General features: G+C 57.9%; 1 protein-coding gene and 1 long non-coding RNA gene across 17 annotated transcripts in view; one reads left to right on the forward strand and one right to left on the reverse strand.

Annotated features, from left to right (window-relative positions):
* The window catches only part of ARHGEF10L (Rho guanine nucleotide exchange factor 10 like), a 139,399-nt gene that overhangs the window by 70,650 nt on the left and 56,522 nt on the right, over positions 1-12,227 (reverse strand). For 15 of the 16 annotated variants that reach the window (XR_016388797.1, XM_089900138.1, XM_089900148.1 and 12 more), the window contains 5 exons: positions 9,901-10,017; positions 6,913-7,021; positions 4,297-4,403; positions 1,992-2,069; positions 819-998 (listed from right to left, as the gene is read on the reverse strand). Coding sequence is in view for 15 of the 16 variants with exons in the window: in XM_089900138.1 (XP_089756264.1) it covers positions 819-998; positions 1,992-2,069; positions 4,297-4,403; positions 6,913-7,021; positions 9,901-10,017 (591 nt within the window). In the remaining variant the exon portion in view is untranslated. Of the gene's footprint in view, positions 1-818; positions 999-1,991; positions 2,070-4,296; positions 4,404-5,178; positions 6,882-6,912; positions 7,022-9,900; positions 10,018-12,227 lie in introns of those variants that run through there. The other variant, XM_030763898.2, reaches the window with a different exon arrangement.
* LOC111163417 (uncharacterized) lies at positions 3,546-6,267 on the forward strand. Its single transcript, XR_002641755.3, has 3 exons — positions 3,546-3,898; positions 4,019-4,242; positions 5,672-6,267. It is a non-coding gene; the product is annotated as an uncharacterized LOC111163417 (long non-coding RNA).

A 12,227-nucleotide genomic window follows, 5' to 3' on the forward strand; every position in this document is an offset into this window, starting at 1 on the left:
CACCAAGGTCACAGGGAGGAAGAGGTGGTGCTAAGGAGAGCCCGGGGACGTTCCTCGTCCCGCAGCACGGCAGCCTGGCCCACAGGCGAAGGGGGGCATGGCGGCCCTTTGCTACGCCCCCCAGCTCCCCACCCTCAAGGATGGTGCTCCTGACCTGAGCCCCATGGACACACCGACCAGGGTGCTGGGTTTTTTGTCTTTTAGCAGAACCCAGTTGCCTACAACATATCGAAGCAGTTTCCACCGATCTGACCATCTCTCACCCCATGAATCTCTCTGGGGCCCACAGACTTCAGTGTCAAAAACCATGAGTCCAGCACACCCCCTTCTTCCACAGATGGGGACCTGAGCCCCGAGAGGGCCCTGGAGCTGCCCATGTTTGCACAGCTGAGCTGGGACCAGGCCAGGTCTCCGGGAGCATGACCCAGTGGCCTGGCCCCGACACCCTGCAGCATCCTCTGGGGCCAAGGCCATGCTCTGTGTGAGCGTCGCACAGTGGTCCCTCTGCGAGCACTCCGCAGGGGGCACTTGAGATCAGCCAGGTGGCTGCCCACAGTGGCCAGTCTCCTAGAGGCACTGCCACCTAGGCGGAGCCAGAACAGTGAGCGGGCGGCACGCAGGCGGACATCTCCGAGGACACGCTGCAAGGTGTCACGCCCACCCCCGCGTAGGCCAGGCCGACTCAGGCCCTGCCACCCTCTGACCCCGCTGTCTGGGACGAGGCGACCAGGTGGAGGCAGGAGGCTGGCCCGGAGAACATCCAAATCACGGCCGCGGTTGGCACCTTGGCAGGCTGGGGAGAGTCTGGGGACACCTACCGAAGCCACGAAGAGGTCCCCAATCTTCTCGGTGGAGTCCCACTCGGCCACGCGGGAGGACAGGGCGATCTGGAACATGGAGTGGCAGTGCAGGATCTCCTTCACGCGAAAAAACACCACCTGGCACTTGCGGGCACTCAGCGCCTTGGGCTCCATCTCCATCAGGGGGTTGCGGTAATCCTGAGGGGGGGGGCGCGGGCAGGGTGAGTGCCCCGAGGCCAGGCCACAGCCCCTGCCCCCACTGCCCTCATGGCCACCTGGACCGGGCCAAGCAGAACTCGGCAGACCTTCCTGCGGGAGAAGCACCCACCCCTCACTCTTCACCTGTCCTTCTGGAAGGATCTCCATGATCGTAACACTCCTGACCCTTCTGCCCATCCATAACCCACCCCCGTGACTTATGTGTTAAGCTGGGTTTTCGCGCAGACCCCTGCCTGCAAGGAGCTCCACGGAGGCAGTCCCCAGGGGCCGGCCCAGATCAGCTTTGCCCACAAGTGAGCCAGTCTGTCTAACAGAGCAGTGGCAGTGATGTCACAGCAAGACCTAGAGCCACACTCTCCAACCAGCTTTGTCAGAAACACGGGATATTTTTGTCTCCACCTGCCTGAGGTCTGGGCTCCTCCACTGTGGATCCAAACTCAGGAGGGGAAATGAGGTTGTTACTAGCACCCTCCCACCCCTACAATTCCCCTCCCTGTTGTCCTCCCCAAGAGCCCACAACATCCCAGAAGGTTCACCTTTTCAGGAATGCAAACTACAGACCAGGCCAGCACACCTTAGTCACGTAAGCATCTACTTAGCAATTCCTGTGCATCCAGATCACAGGGGAGAGGGCACCCCCAGGGAGCTCCAAGATGACGGGGAGACATCAGCCCCTGCCCCAGGGGCTCCCAGAGTGGCGAGGGAGGCACAAGAGGCACCACATGCCCTCAAGTCCATAGGATACAGCTCATTTTATTGAACCCCGACATGGTTTCAGGAAATGCAGTCATCCTGTGAATACCAAGGCATCTGGAATTCTTGGTGTCCCCCATTTGGAGGTCCTGCTGTTTCCATAAAAGCCCTGGCCTTTGGCTCCTTCCCCTTAAAAATGCCCACAGTCCCCAAACGCTCCTTGTAAAATGTCCCTCCGGGGTCTCCCCTGCCCTCTCCCCAGACCCCCCGGAGTCCTACCTGGAGTACCCGTTTCAGAGACTCCACATAGCTGCCTTCGCTCTGCACGATGGAGCCCAGGATGTGCCTCCGGACCACCTGCTCGGACAGAAAGCACAGTCAGCACCTGTGCCAACCATGGCACAGAGCGAGCTCCGGCTGTGTGCGGAGCCCCGGGTGATGGGACGAGGAGTCATGACGCCCAGTGGAGCTGCCGGCCGCGGGACAGAAGGAACTCGTCTTTCCCAGAGCTGCTCCTGGACCACTGGGGCCTGGCAGGCCAGCATTCCCTTCCAGAGGCCCTGCCAACCCCAGACAAATGCCCGTGCTCCCCAGACTGCAGCATGGGGGCAGGGGACGCTGGGACTCGAGTCCCCTGCCTGGTCTCTGCTCCCACACATCCAGGGATGGGAAACCACCACTCTCCTCCATGGGGACGGGCGGCCTCCTCCATCTTTGGACAACTTTAGTAGAAAATTCTTTCTTAGATGAAATTGAAGTCTCAGCTCCCGACACTTACAGACCCGATCCTTAACCAGTCTCTCTCCCGTCCCCGCCAGGTGGGCTCTACTTCAAGCTAAACGTCCCAGCCCCTTATCCTTCCCTCTTGCCCTCCCTGTCTCTCCTCAGCTATAATTAGTGCATCTCTCAGGTGCAGACCGACCAGCACCCAGTCAAGAAGCCCTCACCTGGATACAGCAGCATGCGGGCTGGGGGGGGGGGGGGCGGGACTCACTGGAATCATGTGGCTCCCACCCCAGACATTCTGAAGGAATTGCTATGGGGTGCAACCTCAGTAACAGTGTTTTTTAAAGCTTCCCGGGTGATTCTAGCGTGCAGCAAAGCTGGGACAGAGCTCATGAAAGGTATCGCACATGAGAGGTGTCCGAGGGGGGAGCCTATCCACCTTGGCCCAGAGCTGGGAGGGTGACTGATCCCCACTGTGCCCCCAAAGCCATCCTGAGAACATCGATCCAGGCACCCACCACCATCTCCCCTGCTCCCCTCTGTTTCCTCCCTCCTGCCTCTGGCACATCTTTGCATCTCCTCCCACCACCCTGCCTGCGCCCAGGCCTGACCGTGGCCCCTGTCCTTCAAGCTGCCCCACAGCGGGATGCCTTGTCAACGATCCCCAGTTTCCCAGGTGTTCCCAGAGCAGCGTTCTCCACCTCAGCATGCTGATGCTCGGGGCCGTCCCGTGCACTGTAGGACGTGTAGCAGCGTCCCTGGCCCCTACCCACCAGATTCCAGTAGCACCCGACCCCCCTCAAGCTGTGACAACCAGAAGCATCACCAGACATTGCCAAATGTCCCCTGGGGGACAAAATAAACTTGGTTGAGAGCCACTGGCCTAGAGTAACTAACATTGCTGATCCAAGAAACGCAAAAGGCTCCCGAGGAGACAGACCCGACCGACATCAAAAAGGGGAACCCCGGATTATGAGCTGGAAACCCGGGGTCCTGCCTGGCTCTGAGCTCTGACGGCTCTGACAGTGACTCACTGCATAGGGGAGGGAGCAGGGGGGTCACCACCTCAGTGTTGCCAGGGGCCAGGCAGGAGAAAGAAGGAAGGAAGGAGGCGGATGGACTCCCAAGACGAGAGGTGTGGCCGTATCTCCGATTTTCAAAAGGGGCCCATCATCAGGATTTCCTGCCAACTCCAAACCAGCCAACCCCCTCATTGCATTTGCTTCCCCGACATGTCTTGCTCAGAGCCCTCATGACCAGAGGGAGGCAGGGGTCTCTCCCTCTGCCTCATGGCTAAGAAAACCCCAGCAGGGAAAAATTCAAACCTGACTCTGCCGAGGAAGGTCCCAGAGCACAGCCACCCCGATCTCAATGTGACACTTCTGGAGAAGGAAGACATCGCCCGAAGAGCCCCGCTCCTGGGATGCCTGCGGTGACTCTGGGGTCTGAACTGATGACAGGTGGGTGGATTGGGGGAGGGGGGCCGGGCACCTCCAGGGCTCCTCCCTGAACTGTATTAGCTCGATGCTTCCCAGAAAGGGACTGCGGGCCCTTTGTTCAAACACCTTCGTTTGACCCAGTTACACAGGAGCTACTCTGGCTGCCGCAGGGCTGGGAAGCAAGACCTCCACATGCAGCCCCACCGCCACCCAGGATGATGGCATGGAACCTGCAGGGTCCAATTTGGAAAGTCTGTGCAGCAGGTCGAGAAGAGACCCCAGAAGGTCCCCCACCCAGCTGGGGCTCTGTCAAGGGCCCCCTGATCATCAACTCCCCTTCCAGACCCAGACCTGCATGGTCCCAGGTAGGAGGCTGGGGTCCCCACCATCCCTCCCCCTGAAGACACCCTCCCACAAACCTGCTGTGGGCTCAGGCCGTCTGGCATGGGGCCCAGCTCCGGGGCTGGGGGCTTGATGTCCGTAACGCTGACCTCCAGGAGCCCCATGTCCTCCTCCTCCGAGTCACCTGGAAAGTGAGATGGGCTGGTGACACATGCAAGGCAAGGATGACACACCTGCTCAAACTCCAGGAGCTGGAAACCACCCTCCCCCCCACAGACCGGGGTCCTGGGATAACGGCTCCTGGGGCCACAGAGGATTAGGGCCTACTCACTGGCCTCCTGGCTATACTCTGCTAGAACAGTCCACCCGGAAATAGAAGTGAGGGAGGGATGGAGCAAGGGAGTAGGAAGCAACACGCAGCAGGGGCTCGGCTCTCAGAATCCACCCTGCCAGGAGTCTCTGTCCCCGCTCAGACCCGCCCGCTTCTGGGCTGGCAAAGGCCAGGCCGCCCATGTCCCCATCACTAGACACTAAAAATAGTTTTCTTCTGGTTGCCAAAAAGGGGGAAGAAAGTTAACCCCGAGAAGAGCAGGGCTGTTTGGCTTTGTGTTTTCATCTTTCAAAAAAAGAGACCCAATGGGGAAAAAGTCCAGCTGCTGTCCAATAGGGGAACGCAGACATGAGTCGGGGTAGACCTCAGAGGACAGATCGAGACAGACAGAGGCCGGGGTGGAGAGAGCGGAGGTCAGGCGGAGCGCAGTAACCCGGCCTCGCAGGGCTCCCGCCCCACGAGCTCCAGGCACAGGCACAGGGAGACGGGACCCCGCTGCTTGCGGCCCTGAAACCTGGTGCCGGCAGCCGCAGGCAGCAGGAAGCGGGTGCTAAGGGGAAGCTGGGAAGAGAGAAGTGGCGGTGGCTCCCGGGGGCCGAGGGAACAGGGACACGCAGACGGGCCTTACCTGAGCAGGAGACAGAAGAGGAGGAGGAGGAAGGACAGTGGATGACAGTATGGGGGTCGGGGTGGTGGCGGCCCTCCTGCCTGGCCCACATGGCACCCCGGGCATCACTCCGCACCCACCCCAGCCGCTGGCCCCGTGGCTTCCTCTTCCCCCATGCGCCACTGGGTAACATTCTTGGCCGGTGATTCGAGCCTTGCCGTGGCTATTAATAACGCCTCTGGTGGGAGGGTCGCTTTAGGAAAGGCTCCGGGCTAACAGGCAGGGTGGGGAGGGAGCCTGCTGGCCGCCCGGCTGGCCTGGGGATAGGGAGGGTGACCAGGAAGAGTTCCCAGCCAGCCAGCATGTCCAGCCTGTCCGTTCTCCAGGCCACTCCAAGTTCGGAATGGCTCCTCAGCCCATCGTCCCCTCCCTCGTCGGGGGGTAGGGCTTCCCCAAAAGTTTGGCGCTGAATCAAGTATATGCAGTGGTGGGGTTAATTAAACCCGCTTCACAGACGAGGAACCTGGCAGTCCAAGAGGGGAAGAAGTGGGCAAGGTCACACAGCCAGGAGGCCGTGGAACCAGGATCAGATCCAGATCAGCAAGATGCTGTCCCAGCACCAAACACCTCCTTTTTGTGGCTGCCACCGGGAATAACACCTGCCACACAGCGGTCAGGAGCTGTGCTGGGCTCTTTCCATGTACTACTACTCGGTCATCCTCACCAAAGCCCCCTGAGACAGATGCCAGATTAGCCCCATTGTACAGATGAGGAAACTGAGGCACAGAGAGGGGAAAATACATAGATTTCAAGAGGGTGCAGAGCCTCAAAGTCCTCCCTGGCTTGAATGCCTGTGCTAACGGGGCCCTGATCTCTCACCCCTGCCCTCACTCCAGCCAGAGGAAGCCTCTTCCATCCCCTCCACGCCTGTGTGTCCCCAGGCGAGACACTGAACCACTCTGTGCCTGTTCCCCCATCTCCAAATGGGAACAAGACAGTCCTCTGTCCCTGTCTGGTGTTTATAAGTATTAAATGAGAAACTGTAAAGCTCTTCAGAGAGTGCCTGGCACACAACAGACACTCCATAAACGATGACCATCGTGAAAATCACTTCTTGAACGTCTCATACCTTCCCACCTCCGGACCGTTGACATGCTGGCTCCTCTGCCCAGAGCACCCACTCCCTGCCCCGTTCCCTGGCCTGATGGACCTGGGTCCCCTTCTCCTTCTGCTCTCAGCCCTTCCCTGACCTTTCATTCGCGCATTCCACGCTCACTTCCCCCACGCTCCCACCGTGGCAGCCCACCATGCGGCTGGTCATTTCCTGTTTGCATGCCTGTCTCCGTACTGTCCCACGTGCTCCTGCAGGCAATACTGCCTGACTCATCTTGGTGTCCCTGCACCCAGCACGGGGCATGGCACTTAGTAGGTTCTCAATAAATGTCGGCTGGTGGAGAAACAGGTGCATGGATAAAGAAGGGAATGAACAGGCGCGTTCAAAGATGAGGTCAGGTGAGCATGGGAGGCAAGAGGCCAAGGAGGCCACGACAGAGACCAGGGCAGGGATGCTGAAGGGAGAGGCCCACATTTCCCGGAAGAGATGGGGTCCACCTGCCACAGGCCGGGACACAAGCTGGCACACTTGGGGATCAGTCCCCAAACCCCACCGCCAGAGGAGCCCGGACACGCAGTGACCTCGCCCACCCACCCCTGCCGAGACTGAGCCCGCCCCTGGCCCGGCCCGCAGCTCCTCACCGAGGACGTCCTTCCTGTGCAGAAAGGACACTTTGCGCATGACTGCGATCCTCGTCTTCTCCAGCCCGTCCTTGGTCCCGCTCTTGGCGGCCTTCATGAGCTGGGTCATCTGAGCAAAGGCAGGGGGGCTCATCAGAGAAGCGGAAGGAGGCCTTGCGACATCTGCCACCAAGGGCCACCGGCCCTATCCAGGCCTCCCGGCCGGGGCTACAAACATGAGGACCCCGGAGCCCACTGCCTCCCAGGGAGGTGGCAGCAGAGGCCAAGAAAGACAGCAGGGCAGTGCCACCCCGAGACCTCCTGGGAAGGGCTGGAAGGGCATTCATGCCCTGGGGGACCTTCCAGGGGGAACCCTCTTTACTAACCCAATTTTTTCCCCTTGGGTGTCAAATTAAGGACATGGTGTGACACTGGGGAAAAGTCTGGAGGCCTGGAGTCCTAGGCCTGGTTCAGATCCCAGCCCTACCGCTCCTCACCCGCGTGACTCTGGACAAGACCCTTAACCTCACTGAGCCTCAGTTTCCTCCCTGAGACCCGCCAGAGCCTGTGAGGACTAAACAGGGTCTGGGAAAGCACGCTGGACAGTAAAAGGAGCTGCACAGATGCCCAAGCTTACTTTAGGAGCAAGTATAAAAGGAGGGGAGCAACCCCATCCCATCAGTGGAACCCCGGCCCCACCAAATAGCCGGGTTTCTTACTAAGCCTCTGCCCAGGAACAAGGGGGAGGCTGCTGCCTCCACGGAGCCGGGCGCAGCTTCCCTCAGGTGGGGAGGACCCGTGGGCACAGGCGCAGCGAGCGAAGCAGACACAGGGCGCGGGCGGAGGCAGGCCCAGGACGGGGAAGCGGCACCTTGGGCCTGCAAACAGAGCTGCCGTCCCCTAACTCACTGCTTTGTCCCCTCAGCCCCTGGCCCAGTCCTGGAAGCTTCCCTGACGTACAGCCAGTGCTAGAAGTTTCCACATGGTTGGAAATGTTCCCTGTCTGCGCTGTCCAACGTAGCAACGGCCAGCCACACGTCGCCACTGGGCACCTGAGAGCTGGCGGGTGTGACTGAGCACCCCGAGTCCTGGTGATCTTTAATTTTAATTAACTTAGATGTAAAGAGCTGGGTGGCTATCATAATGGACGGTACAGTTCTAGGAAAGCCCCTTCTCCCTGAAGCTCTCTGCTAAAGGTGGGAAGCACTCATCTGGGGGTCCCTGGTCTCTGCTCTCTCTATCACCTTCCTCCAAACACCCGCCCTGGTCCCCAGCATAAGGGCCCGGGCACTTCTCAAGGGTCTGGGTCAGGAAGGCTTGCCGAACACTGAGTGGGCGCTGAGGCTGGGGGCAGGGTGGTAACTTTTCAGGAACAAGATGACTTTCTGGAAACAGCCAACAGCCAGCAGGGGAAAGGGAAGTCCCGGGCCCCTCCCTGCCTCTCAATGGTATGATTCTAGAGCAGCAGTTCTTGGCCTTTTGGAGAGGTGGGTGGGGCTGTCATAAACACCTGTGAGAATCTAATGAGAGGGACATTCGACCCCAGACCCCGGAAACCGTACGAAGATGCTCACCCTCCTCTGAGGGGGTCATAACCCCCACAGTGGAAACCTCTGTCCTGGAGCCCAGTTCCTGTCTCAGCAGAAAGCCGTCAGGGGGGTTGTCCTAGGAACCCCCAAAGTGGTCTTTGGGGGAACCATCAGAGACCCTTCCTGGGCCAAAAAAGAGCAACAGGTGAGCACCTGGAAGGCGTCCCTGGGTCAACCTGCCACCTCCACTGGCTCACAGCACTGAGGACAGAGCCCGATCTGGGGGCCGACTCAGGGGCCGGGCTGGGGAAAGCACCCTGGTCTCGACGCCGCCCTCCACGTGCTCCCTGCTCCTCCCTGGGCCGCAGCTTCCTAAGAAGTTAAATCTGCCCCCACCTCCAGTCACAGGGCTCTCAGAGGGTGTCCGTATAAGGGTCTTGCAAACTGTAAAGGGTCTCTCCGCCTCCTCCAGAGAGGCCTCCGGTTCTGAGGAAATGGGCAGGGCTACAGGATAGAGGGCGGGCAGGCTCTGGCTTGCACAGACCGAGGCTTGAACCCCAGTTCTGCCGCTGGCCGCTGGTGTGGCCACCAGCCAGTTGCCTCACTTGCTGGCCTTACTAACGCTGAATGACAGCAGTAAGACAGCGGCCTGCTAGGGCGTCTCAGGGAGAAAACGGTCAGGCACACAGGTAGTAATGGTCACCATCCACTGAACTCTTAGGCTGTGCCCGGCGCGGCCCTAAGCACCTGACGGTTCTGAGCTCACATCCACCCTGGGGGCTGGTACTGTTCATGCTGCCATTTCACAGGCAAGGAAACTGAAGCTCAGAGAGGTCAAGAGGCCTGCCCAGGATCACACAGCGAGGAGGTGGTGGGGCTGGCATTCAAATCCAGGCCTGCAGGCCTCCAAAGCCCACAGCACACAGTAGGTGCTCAATGAATGGAAACTACTGCTGTCCATATCATCATCCTTATGCAGAGGTCGGAGTCCCATCTGAGAAGAAGGCACTGCGGTTTCTCCTACTGGCCTCCTTACCCCGGACCTCTCTGAACAGCTCCAAGGCAGAGGAACGTCCAATGTCACCAACAAAGTGTAACCCAAACCCGCCTGCCATAGTTACCAAATTCATAGATTCCTAGGCCTCGGCCCAGACCTGTAGAATCAGCTTCTCTGGGGGTGGAGCTCAGGAATCTGCATTTTTCAAAGCACTCGGGTGATTCTGAGGGCCCTAAAATTTGAGAGCCCACACAGGAATTCTTATCGACGGTTAAGGTGTCAGTTGATGGTGGGAAGAAAGAGAGGCGAGGACATGGACAGGAGCGAGCCAGCCTTTGGCATCAGCCCGCGAAGCCAACGAAAGATGCCACCAAGTTCCAGGGCTCGAGGCAGCTCCGGGACTCAGCCCCGCCCCTGCGGCCCCAGAAGCAGCAGGAAAGGCCCCGGGAGCCCCCAGGACTTGGAGGGACAGACAGACAATACCTTATAATCGTACTTGTGCTTCAGCTCCTGCATGTCTCTCCCCCCAACTCTTAAAGCCAAGATGTCTCTCTTAGTCCTGGCGCATCGCTCCTTTAGCCTAGTCAGGTCTGGAGAAAGCTGGAGCCCCCAAGCAGCCAGGCAGAAGGACAGCAGGTGAGAGAAGCAGGCGGGGAGGGCAGGAGACAAAACACCGGCAACAGAGTAAAAAGGAGACTCAGGTGAGGTGGTGGATAGACAACCCGGGGCGGGTGGGATTGGGCACCTGGGGACCACCAGGCCCCTGCCTGGAATGAGCTCCAGCAGCATCCAACCCCAATATGCCAGGCAGTTGGGGGCTGGGTCTCTGCAGCTGTGGGGGAGCAGAGGTGGGAGGGGAACAGCCCAGGCCCCCTCCCAGTGCTCAGAGGACAAGGACTGTGTCTCGGTCATCTCCCCATCCCAGGAGCCCAGCATGCGGCTCTCGACATAAGAGGCTCTTGGCAAGTTTCCGAGATGGATGAATGGCAGGTGGACGGATGGGTGGAATGGGTGGGCAAGGGGATAAATGGATGAGTGGGCAAATGCAATGCAGAAAGGTGGGTGAATGCAGAGAGGGGTGGATGGTTGGATGGACAATAGACGGATGGGTAGATGGACAGGCTCATAGATGGATGGATAGACAGATAAGTGGATGGATGGGTGAGCAAATGGATACATTTAGTTGGATGACTGTACAGATGGCAAATGGGTAGAGGGATGAAGAGACAGTCAGATGAATTAATAAAAACATGGATGGTTGGAAGCAGTGCTGTGCTGGTAAATATTCAACGAGTGGTTCTCCAGGAAAAAGAGCCCTGCCTTGTAGTATTTCCACGGCGTGGACACGCCCACCACAGCCAATTTCAGACTACCAATGTGACATCACTGAGTGTGAAGTTGTAAAGGGATGTGCACAATTGGTTCTTGGGTTCTTGTGAGCTAGTTTGAGCTGGCTCGAGCACACCACTGGAGGAACAGAGGGAGGGAGGGATGATGGGTGGGCAACGGGATGGAGGGGTAGGTGGCTGGCTTACATACTATCTGGGAAGACGGACAGATAAATGGACACACAGACAGACATTCAAATGCATGAACTGTAGGAGCAATTGTGACATTTGGTAAAATATAGAGAAGACCATGACTGGGATTACTTGTAGAAAAGTAGACAAGCAGAGGAATCAAAAGCACGAGCTTAGAGGCAGGTGGGCCTACATTCAAAGCACTGCTCCCCGCGTACTAGCTGGAAAAGTCTCCTTCCCTCTCTGAGTGACAGCTTCCTCACTGGTAAAGTAGCCATAATAATAACTACCTCATAGTATCACTGAGAAGGTGAAATGGACAAAGCATGTAAACCCCAGAGCTCAGTGAGTGTTCAAAAAAATGGAAGCTTTTTTAGATATTAGACTATCTTTCAAATAATAAACGCTCAATATTTGTTGAATGGATGGACAGTTGACTGGATGGATGGATGGATGGACGGATGGAGGGATGAACGGATGGACAAGGTACTTCCTTTCCAATCCTATGTGATGTTGAGCTACGGTTCTACCACCTACTTGCTGTGTGGCCCTCACCACATCATTTAACCTCTCTGAGCTTCTGTCACTTAGGTTCTCTGATCAACAAAATGAGACTCTTAAAGCAAGTAATACCAACCACTCTAGGGTATTAGGAACAACAGATGAAACTGCTCTGCCAGCTGTGCCACACTGGGCAAATGCTTACTATCGTTATACAAAGAAGTAGCAGGACGGCATCCTTCTGAGAGCTACTCAGACTCCCCAGAAAACTGGAGTCCTGTTTCATCTATAAACAGGACTGACATGATAAATCATAAAGGACCTGGGCCTCTGCCTCTCTCAGGGTCCGAAGAACTAGATTCGAAGGTGAACTGCAGAATTAGCCAGATCAGAGTCAACCAGCTGAGGTCAGAGCTGGCATTGCTGCCCAGGCCCCTGGCCAACTGGATCACGGTCACCTTCATTATGAAGAGATCACAATCAGAAAGTGGACAGGTTCAGTGGAGCCCGTTTCACAGCTGGGAAAAAAAAGTAAAAACCTCCCACTGACCATGGGGGGCAACCAGCAGGCCCTCATTAATCAGGATCAGGCTCCCGGTCACATCTGGGTCAAGGGCTCCTAAGGAGGTCCCTCTGCAGAGCCTCGGTCATTTTCTTTGGCAAAAATCAGCCCACTGAGGGCTGGCTTGGCCAGACACCTACAGGAGGGGCTCCACTAGTTCTTTTGCAGCTGCACAGGGTACCAGGCTCCTGTTAGACTCTAAGGACAGGACCCGACTCTGCCCAGAT

Source organism: Delphinapterus leucas, chromosome 1 (assembly GCF_059928025.1).
Source record: "Delphinapterus leucas isolate spDelLeu-1000000601 "Yukka" chromosome 1, BTC_Dleu_Yukka2, whole genome shotgun sequence".
Classification (NCBI taxonomy): Eukaryota; Metazoa; Chordata; class Mammalia; order Artiodactyla; family Monodontidae; genus Delphinapterus; species Delphinapterus leucas.